The sequence below is a fragment of the Rhipicephalus microplus genome, chromosome 9, assembly GCF_043290135.1.
Source record: "Rhipicephalus microplus isolate Deutch F79 chromosome 9, USDA_Rmic, whole genome shotgun sequence".
NCBI lineage: Eukaryota > Metazoa > Arthropoda > Arachnida > Ixodida > Ixodidae > Rhipicephalus > Rhipicephalus microplus.
The window spans coordinates 34,488,451-34,501,662 of NC_134708.1; the positions used below are offsets into that span (position 1 = coordinate 34,488,451).

General features: G+C 46.4%; 1 protein-coding gene across 1 annotated transcript in view; it reads right to left on the bottom strand.

The window, feature by feature from the left end:
- The window catches only part of LOC119164971 (sodium- and chloride-dependent glycine transporter 1), a 30,928-nt gene extending 19,216 nt beyond the window's left edge, over positions 1-11,712 (bottom strand). The window contains exons 1-6 of the mRNA XM_037417170.2: positions 11,586-11,712; positions 10,458-10,589; positions 8,494-8,663; positions 7,786-7,967; positions 6,000-6,132; positions 3,225-3,359 (exon numbers count right to left, since the gene is read on the bottom strand). Of these exons, the coding sequence (XP_037273067.2) occupies positions 3,225-3,359; positions 6,000-6,132; positions 7,786-7,967; positions 8,494-8,663; positions 10,458-10,589; positions 11,586-11,712 (879 nt within the window). The remainder of the gene's footprint in view (positions 1-3,224; positions 3,360-5,999; positions 6,133-7,785; positions 7,968-8,493; positions 8,664-10,457; positions 10,590-11,585) is intronic.
- Between the last annotated feature and the right edge of the window lie 1,500 nt (positions 11,713-13,212).

A 13,212-nucleotide genomic window follows, 5' to 3' on the forward strand; every position in this document is an offset into this window, starting at 1 on the left:
TGTGGACTACAGACGGCTCAATAAGATCACTCACAAGGATGTTTATCCACTGCCACGCATCGATGACGCGATTGACAGCCTTCATGGAGCCGATTTTTTTTTCTTCTCTCGATCTGTGCTCGGGGTACTGGCAAGTACCCATGGCTGACGACGCTCGACCAAAGACCGCCTTCGTCACGCCAGACGGCTTGTACGAGTTCAACGTCATGCCGTTTGGTCTATGTAATGCACCTGCGACCTTTGAGCGCATGATGGACACCGTTCTGCGCAACTTGAAATGGTACACGTGCTTGTGTTACCTCGACGATGTCATTGTCTTTGCTCCGGATTTCTCCACGCATCTACAACGTCTGAAAGAAGTTTTCGCACGTGTGAGCAATGCCGGCTTACAACTAAATCTGAAAAAGTGCCGCTTTGCAGCACGGCAACTCACCATACTGGGGTACGTCGTGTCCAAAAACGGCATTCTTCCTGATCCTGCCAAGCTTCAGGCCGTGCCCGAATTCCCCAAACCTGCATCTGTCAAAGAACTGCGTAATTTCGTGGGCCTGTGCTCATACTTCCGACGCTTCATACGAAATTTCGCCACGATCATATCACCGCTGACGAAGCTCCTTGGAAGCAACGGGCCCTTCAATTCGTGGTCATCCGAGTGCGACGACGCGTTCGCGAAGCTCCGTCATTTGTTGACGTCGCCTCCCATTTTACGCCACTACGACCCTACAGCCCCAACGGAGGTGCACACGGACGCCAGCGGAGTAGGCCTCGGCGCTGTCCTGGTGCAGCGAAAACTCGGATTCCCTGAATATGTCGTAGCATATGCAAGCCGTACACTCACGAGAGCCGAGAAAAACTACACCGTCACGGAGAAAGAGTGCCTGGCGATTGTCTGGGCTCTTACAAAGTTTCGACCTTATTTGTATGGTCGCCCATTCGATGTCGTCACCGACCATCATGCACTATGCTGGCTTTCATCATTGAAGGATCCCTCAGGCCGTCTCGCTCGTTGGGCTCTTCGCTTACAAGACTACGACAACCGCGTGCTGTGCCGCAACGGACGCCAGCATGCTGACGCCGACGCCCTCTCACGCTCCCCTCTGCCTGAAGGTGATGTGCTCTGCTCAGTATCCTCGGCTGCTGTTTCTGCCATTGATGTTGACATCATCGCTACCGATCAGCGAAAGGATAATTGGATCGGCCCGCTCATCGACATGCTCTCTGATCCATCCGCAACGCCATCCACGCGTGCCTTGCGTCGTCAAGCTCGCCATTTCGCCATTCGTGACGGCCTCCTACACCGACGCAATTACGACGCCGACAACCGGCAGTGGTTACTCGTGATACCCCGCAATCTGCGGTCAGAGATATGTGAATCCTTCCATTCTGATCCGCAATGCACGCACTCTGGGGTATTCAAAACCTATTATCGCATTCGACAACGCTACTTCTGGCGCAAGATGTACCGCTATGTGCAGCAGTTCGTTCGCTCTTGCCTCACTTGCCAACGCCGTAAACCGTCAGCCCACATGTCGCACGCCAGTCTACAACCGTTACCTTGCTCTGACCGTCTCTTTGGGCGCGTAGGTATCGATTTGTATGGACCACTTCCTCTGACGTCGGCTGGTAACCGCTGGGCCATCGTTGCCGTTGACCATTTAACGCGATACGCCGAAACCGCCGCTCTCCCTGCGGCTGCTGCGCGCGATGTTGCGTCCTTCCTGCTGCATCGATTTATACTGCGCCACGGACCACCCCAAGAGCTTCTCAGCGATCGAGGCCGTGTCTTCTTGTCGGAAGTCGTCGAAGCCATTCTGACTGAGTGCCATTCTGTCCACCGCGAAACTACTGCTTACCACCCACAGACGAATGGCCTCACCGAACGCTTTAACCTGACCCTCGGCGACATGCTTTCTATGTACGTCGCTGCCAACCACACTAATTAGGATAATATACTGCCCTTCGTCACCCCTCAGAGCACGACTGGTTTTTCACCTTTCTACTTGCTGTACGGAAGGCACCCGTGGCACACCATGGACACGATTCTGCCGTACACGCCGGATCCATCTGAGTGTGCACCTATTTCCGAGACAGCCAGGTTTGCTGAAGAGTGTCGCGAGCTTGCCAAGACTTTTACGACGCAAGAGCAAGAGCGGCAGAAGAGTATTCGTGATGGCTCCACCACTTCTGAGCCCACGTTCCTTCCTGGTGCGCTTGTATGGCTCTCGATCCCGACCTCTGCAGCTGGCCTCTCTTCAAAAATACGTCCCAAATACGAAGGCCCCTACCGTGTCATCGAGCGCACCTCACCCGTCAACTATCTGATCGAACCCGTTGAACAATCTTCGGACATGCACCGCCGTGGGCGAGACATCGTCAACGTGGAGCGCCTGAAGGCTTATTATAACTCGCTCATAATAACAAGCTGTTAGGTCGCCAGGCGGCTCCCTCTCTGACCCCGGGGGTAATTGTAACGAAGCCTCCGAACTCTGAAATGGGTCGAACTCTTGAGTACCTTCTAGTGGGGCTACCCAACAAGGACGCCGCTCACGCTGAGAGCCCGCGCTTGGCTGTGACTGTCGCCATTGTATATTCTCGCTCGTTGCGGACTAATAAACGCCTTAACAGTACCTGAAAACAAAATTTCTAGTGAACACAATGAAAATTACGTACAGACGAACACGTACAGCCGCGGCCATATCTGTGTAGAGCACGCGAACAGCAGTTTTTCGCTCTGCGGGGCGAAACCTTGGGGCAGTATTAGGCTCTGACGGGGTCAAGCTGACAACTAGGCCTTGCATGTTCCTGATACATCACTTGAGAGTCCGAAATTGCCCGAAGGTTTCGGCCTGCAGAGCGAAAAGCGGCCACTTGAGCGTTCTATAGAGACGTGGTGGTGGCTGTACACTTCATAAAAAGCAGCAATACATATACCATACAAAATGCAAGCTTGAGTGAAATGACTAGCCCTAGTCTACCTTCTCAGTAATTAAGACAAGCCAATGTCACTGCTCGTTACAAGAATAATTCTCATTCTGCTCTCTACTGAGTACAACAACAAAAAAACACCATTAAGTATCTCACCAACGAGAAAAACTTCAAGTTTCTCTCCGCCATGCCCACCCGACCCACTAAGATTTCAGGATGCCCTACAGGCGTTACATGTCAGCTCAGGCCCAGTGTCTTAGAAAAAGCGTGAACTGTACTGCAACTGTTCCACATTTCACCTCGTATTCGAGAAGTCGGGGCCACTTCGGTAGCAGGTAGTAGGCAATGCCGAAGCTGATACCAGTGAGAGTCGTGCCCCGTATGAGTAGGGCGGCCATCATGAGTACAGGCAGGAGGACAGTCAAGAACGCTACCTGCGTCGAGCGAGGCAGAACAGTCTGGGTTTTCGTTGGAAATATGCAAGCAGTTTGGTATGTTTGGTCTCAAGGACATAAAAACTCAACTGGCTCGGTTTCGTGGACTCTGATGAAACATCGAAGCGGTAGGCATTCCCTTCGGCAGGCTAACGCATTTCTTTGCTTTGAAAGTTTTTGAGTACGCGCGTGTCATGTTCTTACACGCGTGTCGTTTTCTTAAATGACACGCGTGTCAGGATTATCATGTTTGCACCAGTCATATATTTCGTCATCCATTGACGTCACGTAACACCAAATTTGCTATACGGTATGTGAAGCTAGCAAAAGGGCCGCGAGTACATCATGAAGGGCCTAATATACTCCAATGTAGTGTTGACCCGCGCGCACGCTGAACACAGCGACGCTACGTTAGCGAAACGCGAGCACTCTATAGTCTGACGCCAGGCGCGACCGGCGCGACCAGCGTCCATAGGCGCGGCCCGACGGCAACCGGCGCGAAATGTGACATGCTGCATTTCACGCCGATGCGTACCCAGACAACACTGTGACTTCCTCTTTTTGTGACCGAGGGACGCTGGACGTGCTAAAACGCGCCTGCGTCAAAGCAACGCAGCGCGGCACGCGTCTGCAAGTATATGGCTGGACCGGTGCCTTGCGTGGCAACGCCGGCGCGATGCGACGAAATGAACGCCGGCGAGCACGCGCACCACGTCACGTCGAAACGCATTGGCGCCTTGACTGTGGCATGTAGTCATGTTTTGACATGACTACATAGCAGTATTGCAGTATTGGTTGGCACTGCAGATTGGGTTAACCGTTTGACGTATCGCTTGATGCCGTTTGGGGTATTGTTACGATGTACAAACAGACCAATGTACAGACAGACAGACAGACAGACAGACAGACAGACAGACAGACAGACAGACAGACAGACAGACAGACAGATAGATAGATAGATAGATAGATAGATAGATAGATAGATAGATAGATAGATAGATAGATAGATAGATAGATAGATAGATAGATAGATAGATAGATAGATAGATAGATAGATAGATAGATAGATAGATACGCTCAAAGTCGCCGAAGTTCGCTAAGAAATGCTTCGCATTTAAAACAGAACTGCATGAATCAGCGAGATTTGGACCAGGGCCCTCGGTGTTGCGGTTGTGTACTTTGCTAGAAAGCCATGATGGTGCTTCAAACTGCTTCTGACAGGGACTGCACAAACACATCATGCAGACAAAGAAATTTCGTTAATAGATGCGAAATTGCGTGATAGAGCACCTAAGTAACATCAGTCGTCACCCATTGCGAGTTGCATAACGCATAGAGTTTCCAAAAATCAACTAGAGGGGACCCTGGCACTGCGATCGATCCGCGACCAAGAGAATGATGGGTAGTGCACGGATTTGCCTAGTTTTTGTGCTTGTGGGATGCAAATGCACTTGCAGCTTCATTTATGAAAGTGTTTAGGTTTTGTTTCAAAATAGAGAGCAAACTCTTTTGAACTGTGTTACCCAATCTAAATTGGTCCGCCTAAAACATTAAGGCGGTGAAACGTAAGTGATATAATATGACAGATTGCTGTTTCCTAATAAGGCAGCTTCAAGTCATGTGAAGTCAAACGGAGCCGAATGTAGGAAAATTAGGCAAATTAATGTACTACCCATCATTCCCATGCTCACTGAAGCTTCAAGCGTTGCAGCTCACGTAGACACTTGCCCCTTAGTTCAAGTTCCATGTAGTGTATTTATAGAAAACTTTATGAGATAATGAGCCAGTGCTTTGAAGCATCTAATCCACTGCATACTGCCCAGACGCAGAAGTCATCTTGCTCAGTCACAGAATCAGCAAAGCACATATAGTGCGTCACACACTGTTTTTCAACTACGAACAGGTACTGCTACGAATTGTTACGTCGCAATGTCATTTTTTATAGCGCAGTAGGTGCCCTGTAACTGTACCTGTAGTGTTTGCTTTAAGGTAGTCTACAGCGTGCTCTAGAAAGGTTGCTTCTCCAGATTTAGCAGCGACTTTGCTGCATAGTGGGCAGAAGCCTCGCTTTTTTATACACGTTAATTATTTCCCGCAAGATTTTACACCTTTTAAGCAAATCATGGAATCAAAATTGTTAAGCAAGATGTGCAACTAGCGCAGCCAGTGTCTCACGAAATTAATCAGCAACAAAAATTTCAATAGTCGAATGATATGAACGAAGGCATGAAAGGTTCAAGATATTCAATAAGGAGAAGACTGATCTAACGTTTCTTTACAAAAGTAATAAAATGCTAATAAATTAACAGTATATAGGTTGTCCAGCAAGCATCACTGCAACAACTGCAACACAGCAACAAGGCAGTTAAAGGAAGGCAGCGTTAGCGCAAGGCAGTTAAAGGAAGGCAAACAATAAAATTTAGAATGACTGGTCTAGTTAGTTACTTTCGGTCTTTCAAAGATTTCCCGCACGCGAAAAAAAGAAAGTGTTTCTTGTCATTCAAAAGCAGCAATAGCATTATCTTTACACAATAATAGGCTTTCCCGAAATTCAGACGTACGAGGTTGAAGCCACTATGGGCTTCTTTCGAAGAGACAGCACTGTGATGTTAATAAAAAATTGGCTCGGAGAAAACGAACCTTGCCGGAAGAACGAATTCCTCTACGCACGGCGATGAAGACGATAAACCAGGTCACAAGAAGCGCGACGAATACGTCTCCTTGGACACCGCCCAGTTCCGCGATTCCCGAGCTAAGACCCAGAAATCGCTTGCTGCAACGTACGACGTAAAAAAAAATTGAGAAGAAAGACAAAAATAGATGAGTGTGTAGAATTGCAGCGAGCTCGCCTAGCTGGTGGTGTCGTGTAGGAGTAGCCCGACTTTGTAATGGCATGCAAGCAGCACTGGAAAAGTGTTCTTAAGCCCATTCTGTATCAGTCTACAGAAGCCAGTATTGGGGTATAGTTAGGCAACATCAACGAAAATTGTTCCCTACCGCTATTAGGCTCCGACTTTGACACTCATTACGTTTCTTGACAGCTTCGCAGTGGAGGTTTTGCCTAATGTATTAAGAAAAACTATTATAGAGTCCCACATGCAATAAACTAAAACAACATGAAGGTGGGAGACATATTCTTTATTCTCCCAATCAATAGAACGACACCACCTTGCTACCCTACGAAATATTTCTCTGTCTTACGTGCGTTTGCGCTGCTTGCATAACCGGCTTACCTTTGCCCGAGGCATGATTTCGTTTCATGACACCACGATGAAAGATGATGCCGTACTATCATAATTTAAGACTTCATAGTGACGTCGGAAATTTCGACGACCTTTGGTCACACGTGGTGACGTCAAAATTCATTGTTTTACGTTACTCGTCGCCTACGCTGCAGGACGCCAACACCACCAATAAGGGACGTCAAAGCCAGTGGTTAGTTTCAGTGCTTGTGTGGCATTTTTGGCTTTCGTAATCACCTATAAATTATTATATTTATTCTCATAATATGTTTTTCATCTCCCTTAAGTAATTTCAACAGCAGCAGTCACTACAGCGGCAGCACACGCTCTTAAATATCTTAAGTTGAAAACTGAATAGTGTTTCATTATTGAAGAGTGCGCTCCATATTACATTACTCTGAATTCGGGGAAGGAAATCACGCACTTCCTAATTTCATAAAACCTATCACCACAATGCTTTCCTTCAATCACTTTGGATTTATCCGGCACCGTGCTATTCAGCTCGCCATGATCACGTGCACAAAGTCAGCGTACCTCGTCACAACACCTTCGCATGTTCACAATCATTCCCTCCTAAGAACTCAATAGATTTCAATAACCTACCTGCATCATTAGTAAGCACCACCGACCCCACTCGTTTCAAGAATGCACTAATAAACTCGCAATCGTGAATCGTACTAACCGGCGTTTGTGTTATTGCCTGTTTAGTGTATTCTTTGTGGTTTGAGTTCAGTTGTCTTTTAATAAAGTGTACTCCTCGCACGTAAAAACTTACCATTATATTTATCTTCATAGTAATGTGTTAACATAATCTCATACTCATTTCTGGTTAAACTATACTTCCTACCCTCCCCTCTATAATGTTCAAATGCACCCTGAGAGTCACACAAATAAATAAATAAATAAATAGTAAATAATAAATAATAACTAACCAACTAAATAGATAAATAAGTAACTAACCACGATAATTTACCCCAGGAACATGCTGCTCACCACCCTGCCGATTTTACAGAAATGCAGCTCTCAGCACACCATCATTTACAATACGCAGAAGACGGCATACCTTCCCACTCTCACCGGAGGGCCCTTACCTCGACAAAACGTACGCGTGTTTAAAATAATAAGTTTACCGCAACACGTAGCTGTACGAGACTTAACGCATATTACAGGCATAATGCACTTACTAGAAGAACTGCTCCATCGAGGTCTCGTTCGCGTTCTTGCATCCCTGGTACCTGGACTCGAACTCGTCTCGGGGCACCATGACGACCACGGAGCCGTTTTTGATGGGCACCGCGTTACTCTCGGTAGAGTTTACGCGTCCGAAAAGAATCAGCAGAGATTCGTTGGCTTCCTTACATGATTTCTGAATGTGAAAAAGAATGCATTAAAAAGAAAACAGAAATCATCGCAAGATGATTGTAAAAGTCAAGTGACTTCTAGCCAATCTAGTCTACCCGAACTATCTCTTCCTACGCACTTACTCACGCTTAACGTGTCATGGAACCGTGTTGGTGCAATAATATACAATGCAATATCAAATAGTAATCGGCGGATAAACTGCAGCCAGCTCACATTATGAGATCAGCAATGCTTTAGTACAAAGATTCCACCTTAACCTAAGATCAAGCCTACAGTGGCCAATATCAGCTTCTCAAACAACTACCAAACAGAATAAGCCAGGCTGTGCAGCTTTGTAGAGTAAGTAAATATGCCCCCTATGGAAATGCATATACTGCTGCCTCATGATTTTCATGGTAGTTCCAGCTGTCGCTTGGCAAGCTGGATTTAATCACGTTGAACACCAGCATTTTTCAATGTTCTGGAACTATATGTACCAACTAGCCTACCAGCACGCATTACAGCACAGACGAGTTGTTTTCATTACTTACGAATACGGATCCTTGGACAAAGCAATACTCGTTGGTCCATTCCGGGTTGCACGTGGTCCAGGGCTGCACTTTCCACAAGGAGTAGTAGAGGTAGGCGAGCGCGTAGGACGAAATCACGCTGTAGTAGATGCTCGTGAGGAAGACAGTGTACATCATGACGATGGGCACGCCTGCGCAAATTCAACAGTGTTTTTGTTCGTTCTTCTCAGTGCGCTCATATTTACCTGTAGAGACCCAGTATCCTCTGAAAGCAACGACGGAAGAATAGCACGCACGCGCACACACACACACACACAAACACACAAACACACACGCACGCACGCACGCACACACACACACACACGCACGCACACACATGCGCACGCGCACGCACGCGCACACACACACGCACACACACACGCGCGCACGCACACGCACACACACACGCACGCACACACACACACACACGCACACACACACACGCACGCAAGCACGCATACACACACACACACACGCACACACACGCGCACGCACGCGCACGCACGCACACGCACACATACACACGCACACACACACACGCACGCACGCACGCATACACACACACACGCACGCACACACACGCGCACGCACGCACACGCACACACACACACGCACACACACACGCACGCACGCACACACTTCATAAAGATAGACTCAATATTATTGAAAATCAACCCCGAAGCGAAGGAAAGTATAAAGTATGGTATTTGTGGCAATTTTAATGTAAACGAAAAAAAAAACGTGAAGCAACGTAACTTGCCATGGGCAGGGGCGAACCTGCAACGTTCGAATAACACGTCCGATATTTTACCAATTCAGCTACAGTGGCGGCAATCTCTCCATTCACTTTATAGGGCATATATGTGTATTTGAACGTGGAAGCGTGGCGGTGCCGCTAGCTGTCTTGAAGGCGAGCGTGGGACATTCTTTTTATGCCTGTTGGCTTCACGTAGCACTTGATATCGTCGCACGCTGGCAGCTGACAAATGCTGCCTTTCTTCAAGTTGACATTATAAATGCGTCTAATAACGTCATCTTTGCTTTCCTTGGCACAGGTGTGTGTTAGTTTTCAGTAATATAGGTTCGCAAAAAGTGAACGAGCTCCTAAAATTTTCTATTCTTTCCTTTATTCAAATAAGTAGGTGTCTTTAGTGGCAGTGAAAAATTACATTTGGCGAAGTTTTGGTTGGAATGAATACACTTTACGTTAAATTTTGGTCGTGAACTTTTATAACTTCGACGCACTTCTGACCGTTTCTTGGGTGTTTGCAGCTGCGCTTCCCTCGATGTGGCCTCTCCAATATAATCCGACTAGGCAAGATGCTTCGAATGACACGTAGAAGAATGTGGTGAAGCCATTTAAACAACGTCAAAAAAGGCATATTAATATTATAGGTAACACACAGTTGGGATAGCTCCCCCAGGCGCCCCAGCGATCCAAGCTGCTGAAACGAAAGCTGCCTAAAGTATAAAAAAAATGGTTTAATTATGTCGCATTAGGTATTCTGATAGTCAATTGACCGTTACTTTGAGTAACACTATGGTCCAGTATCAAAATTATTGAATATAATTCTTATCTTGAACTGGAATGATCGACTTTGTGCCAGTTTTATTTTCAAAAGGCTTGGGAAAAGCGGGAGTAACTATTCTGCCTGATGTCCTTTTAAGAGATATAAGTGTGTCCCCGTTTTTGCTGGCACTAAAGCTATCCACGCGGGACTACAATCATTCATACGTCTCATCACGCTTCCTTATTATCCACTTTGTCATTTATAATGCATGCGTTTTAAATATGAGAATTACTAATACATTCCACTGTGCTCTTTCCACTACTGCTGCTGCTGCTACTACTTACAACTGCCACTACCACTATCAATAATAATAATAATAATATAGTAATAATAATAATAATAATAATAATAATGAAAAAGTAGAATTATAAATACACTGAGCAAGCGGCACGCATGCGAAGGACTTGATGGTAGAGGAGCTGCAGAACTGTCCCAGAATGAGCTCCAAGAAGTACATGGGACGTCCGAGCACCAGGAGCAGGATCACATATGGCACCAGGAAGGCAGCTGAACAAGCGTGGCTAAATGATAAACGTACCAGAATTGCCATGCCAGTGCTTGTTCCCATATTAGTGAATTACCAATTTACTTTCATTGGCGTATCACAAGTACAACTTCACCTTAGTGAGATGCAGCTAATGGTAGTTCTTAAATCTTCATCCCTTTCGTGGCTACTATGAAGCTGAATTTATTAACGCAGAAGTATTTCTCAGCTTGGTTGGTGGCAGTGCACACGTGAGAGGGCTCTGCGAAAAGCCACGCCCACAAAGCACGTGACCTCTCCCACTGGTTCCGACGCCCAGTTAGCGCCAAGTGATACTCGGCGTACGCTCCATGTGCTCCTTCATAACAACCATATAGCGAGAACAAATGCATTCATGTTTGGTATTGTAAGACAGGGCTCTCAAACTTACATCTTGGCTGCAGATGACTGTCTTCATCCCGTATTACTCTTTATTCTTCTAGATAAATATTCTCACGAGCAAAGGCGTACAGAGAATTTTTTTGGAGGAGGGGGGGGGGGGCACGGGCCTGGTGTTTCACTTCCTAGGTACGCCACTGGTCATGAGCGAAACGGCGAGGGACCTCTACCATGTTTTCTTTTTTCTTTTGAGGCAGACCAAGCTGCAAATGTGTATTGAATACTAACCGTGGAACATGAACTCTATATTTCAGAATTGACGTGAAAACTTCAGGAATTCATGAGAATAATATAATACATCTCTCGAATCCTGGCATTAAATCCTCTACAGAAATGACCCGTACATGACATCTGGGAAAGTTTTCCAAAAGACAGCGCTAGCTGACCTGCATTCGAGTTCCCTTTCACTCTGTGTTCTTTGTTCATCTTTGTTTTTTATCATCAGTGCGGCCCGTTAGCTGCGCTCAGCGTAAGATCCCCGTTGTAAGAATATGCTTGGGAAACTCCTGCAACTCAGCTATGCCATTGCAGGCAAACAAAGAATCTTTGACGAGTAAAATGAATTCAAAGCGTGCACGTACCACCTCCATTCTGGTAAGTCAGGTACGGGAATCTCCAGATATTCCCCAGGCCGAGGGAAAGAGAGAGGCACGAGAGAAGGAACTCGACCTTGTAACCCCACTTGTCCCGTGGCTCGGTAGCTTCCATGATTCTTTAGAGCTGTGACCTAAAAATACAAAATACTCCGTTGGTAGCACAACGTATACACGTGCCATGACACTTGAACTGCTGTCACTTGCCTTCATACTGACCTTTCTACTCACCCAAAATATAGAAAGTCCATCTAAGACATTGTGAAATTTGTATCTTGTGAGCTATCATTGCATCAGAGCAAGGGTGTATGCAGAAATTGTTCGGGGTGGGGCGCACCTCCTTGATCTTAAGTGGGGACAAGACATGCAACTTTACATTTCAAGCTATGAATGCATGACAAAAAAAAGAAACAACTCGGGAGGGGGGGGGGGCGCTGGCAGGCACTTGTGTGCCACCCTCTGGCTGCGCCACTGGCCAGGGTGTGACTACGGCCTCTTTAATTGGCTTGCCATTACACAATTTCTCATGAGAGAGTGCTAAAGCGAACTCATTTGTTCCCTAAACATCCTTCTTTTCACCTCAAGAGTTTGTTGTTTGCGTCGTTCGACGCGATGTATTCCAAACGATTTGACAATTCGCTGCCTTTGTAAATCTCATGAATAGCAACAGCCACTCACGCTCATAGTTACATTGCTCACCAACGTAGTTCTTGCACTTTTCCCGGGGGGGGGGGGGGAGTGGAAGATGAGGACATTGGAATCTAAACTTTCGGGGTGCAGAAGGAGCTACAGGATATAAATATGTCGTCATTTTGTCCAGAGTTTATTAACTGTTTCAGAAGTGTACGTACGCATGGTTTGTTGCAACAGTATACAGCAGGCCTGCAACAAAATGTAGCTGACTTGTAGTAAAGCCGTTTAGCTCGACTACGATCGGGGCTGTCAAGAGATGTGGCCTTGAAGGGGTGGAATGGTGAGAAGAAGCTGGAACACTTCCACACAACATGCACGAATTATAAAGGGGTGTGTAGCAATCCCATGCTGTTGTGATTAATATCTACATATTTCGTACTGGCAGACCCCTATCAACTTAAATACCATCAAATTACCACAACGAGCAAGAAACTGTCGCCACCAAACGGCTGCTGCATCATGGCATGCTGAGATGGAAAGTCAACATCATTGCGTGATTCTACGACATCAACGGTACTGCTGAAAAAAACCATACTAAAGATGTGTTACCTAGACAGTATGGTGTCGTTCTATGTGTCGCCGTTGTCTCGAGTACCTGCTCTGTACAGCACTCACGTTTTGCATTTAAAACGAAGTTACCAATGCAGCACTTCCTTTCTGTTGTATTGCAGTTGCTGTGCAATTCACCTTTATGCTAACGTACGTAACGAAATACCTCTTTACATATAACCAATGACTTAGTTGTCTCTTTCGTACCGGACTTCCTGTTTGAAACGTCAGAAAGGAGCTCGCTAGGTCATGCAAAGAATGTTTTCCGTTCTTTACAAAGCTTACCAGAATAGATTCTTCCGTCTTTCTTTTCTTGTTTCTCATTATTAGACAATACCCACTAGGGGAGGGAGAAAGACGGCGATGCTTTTTA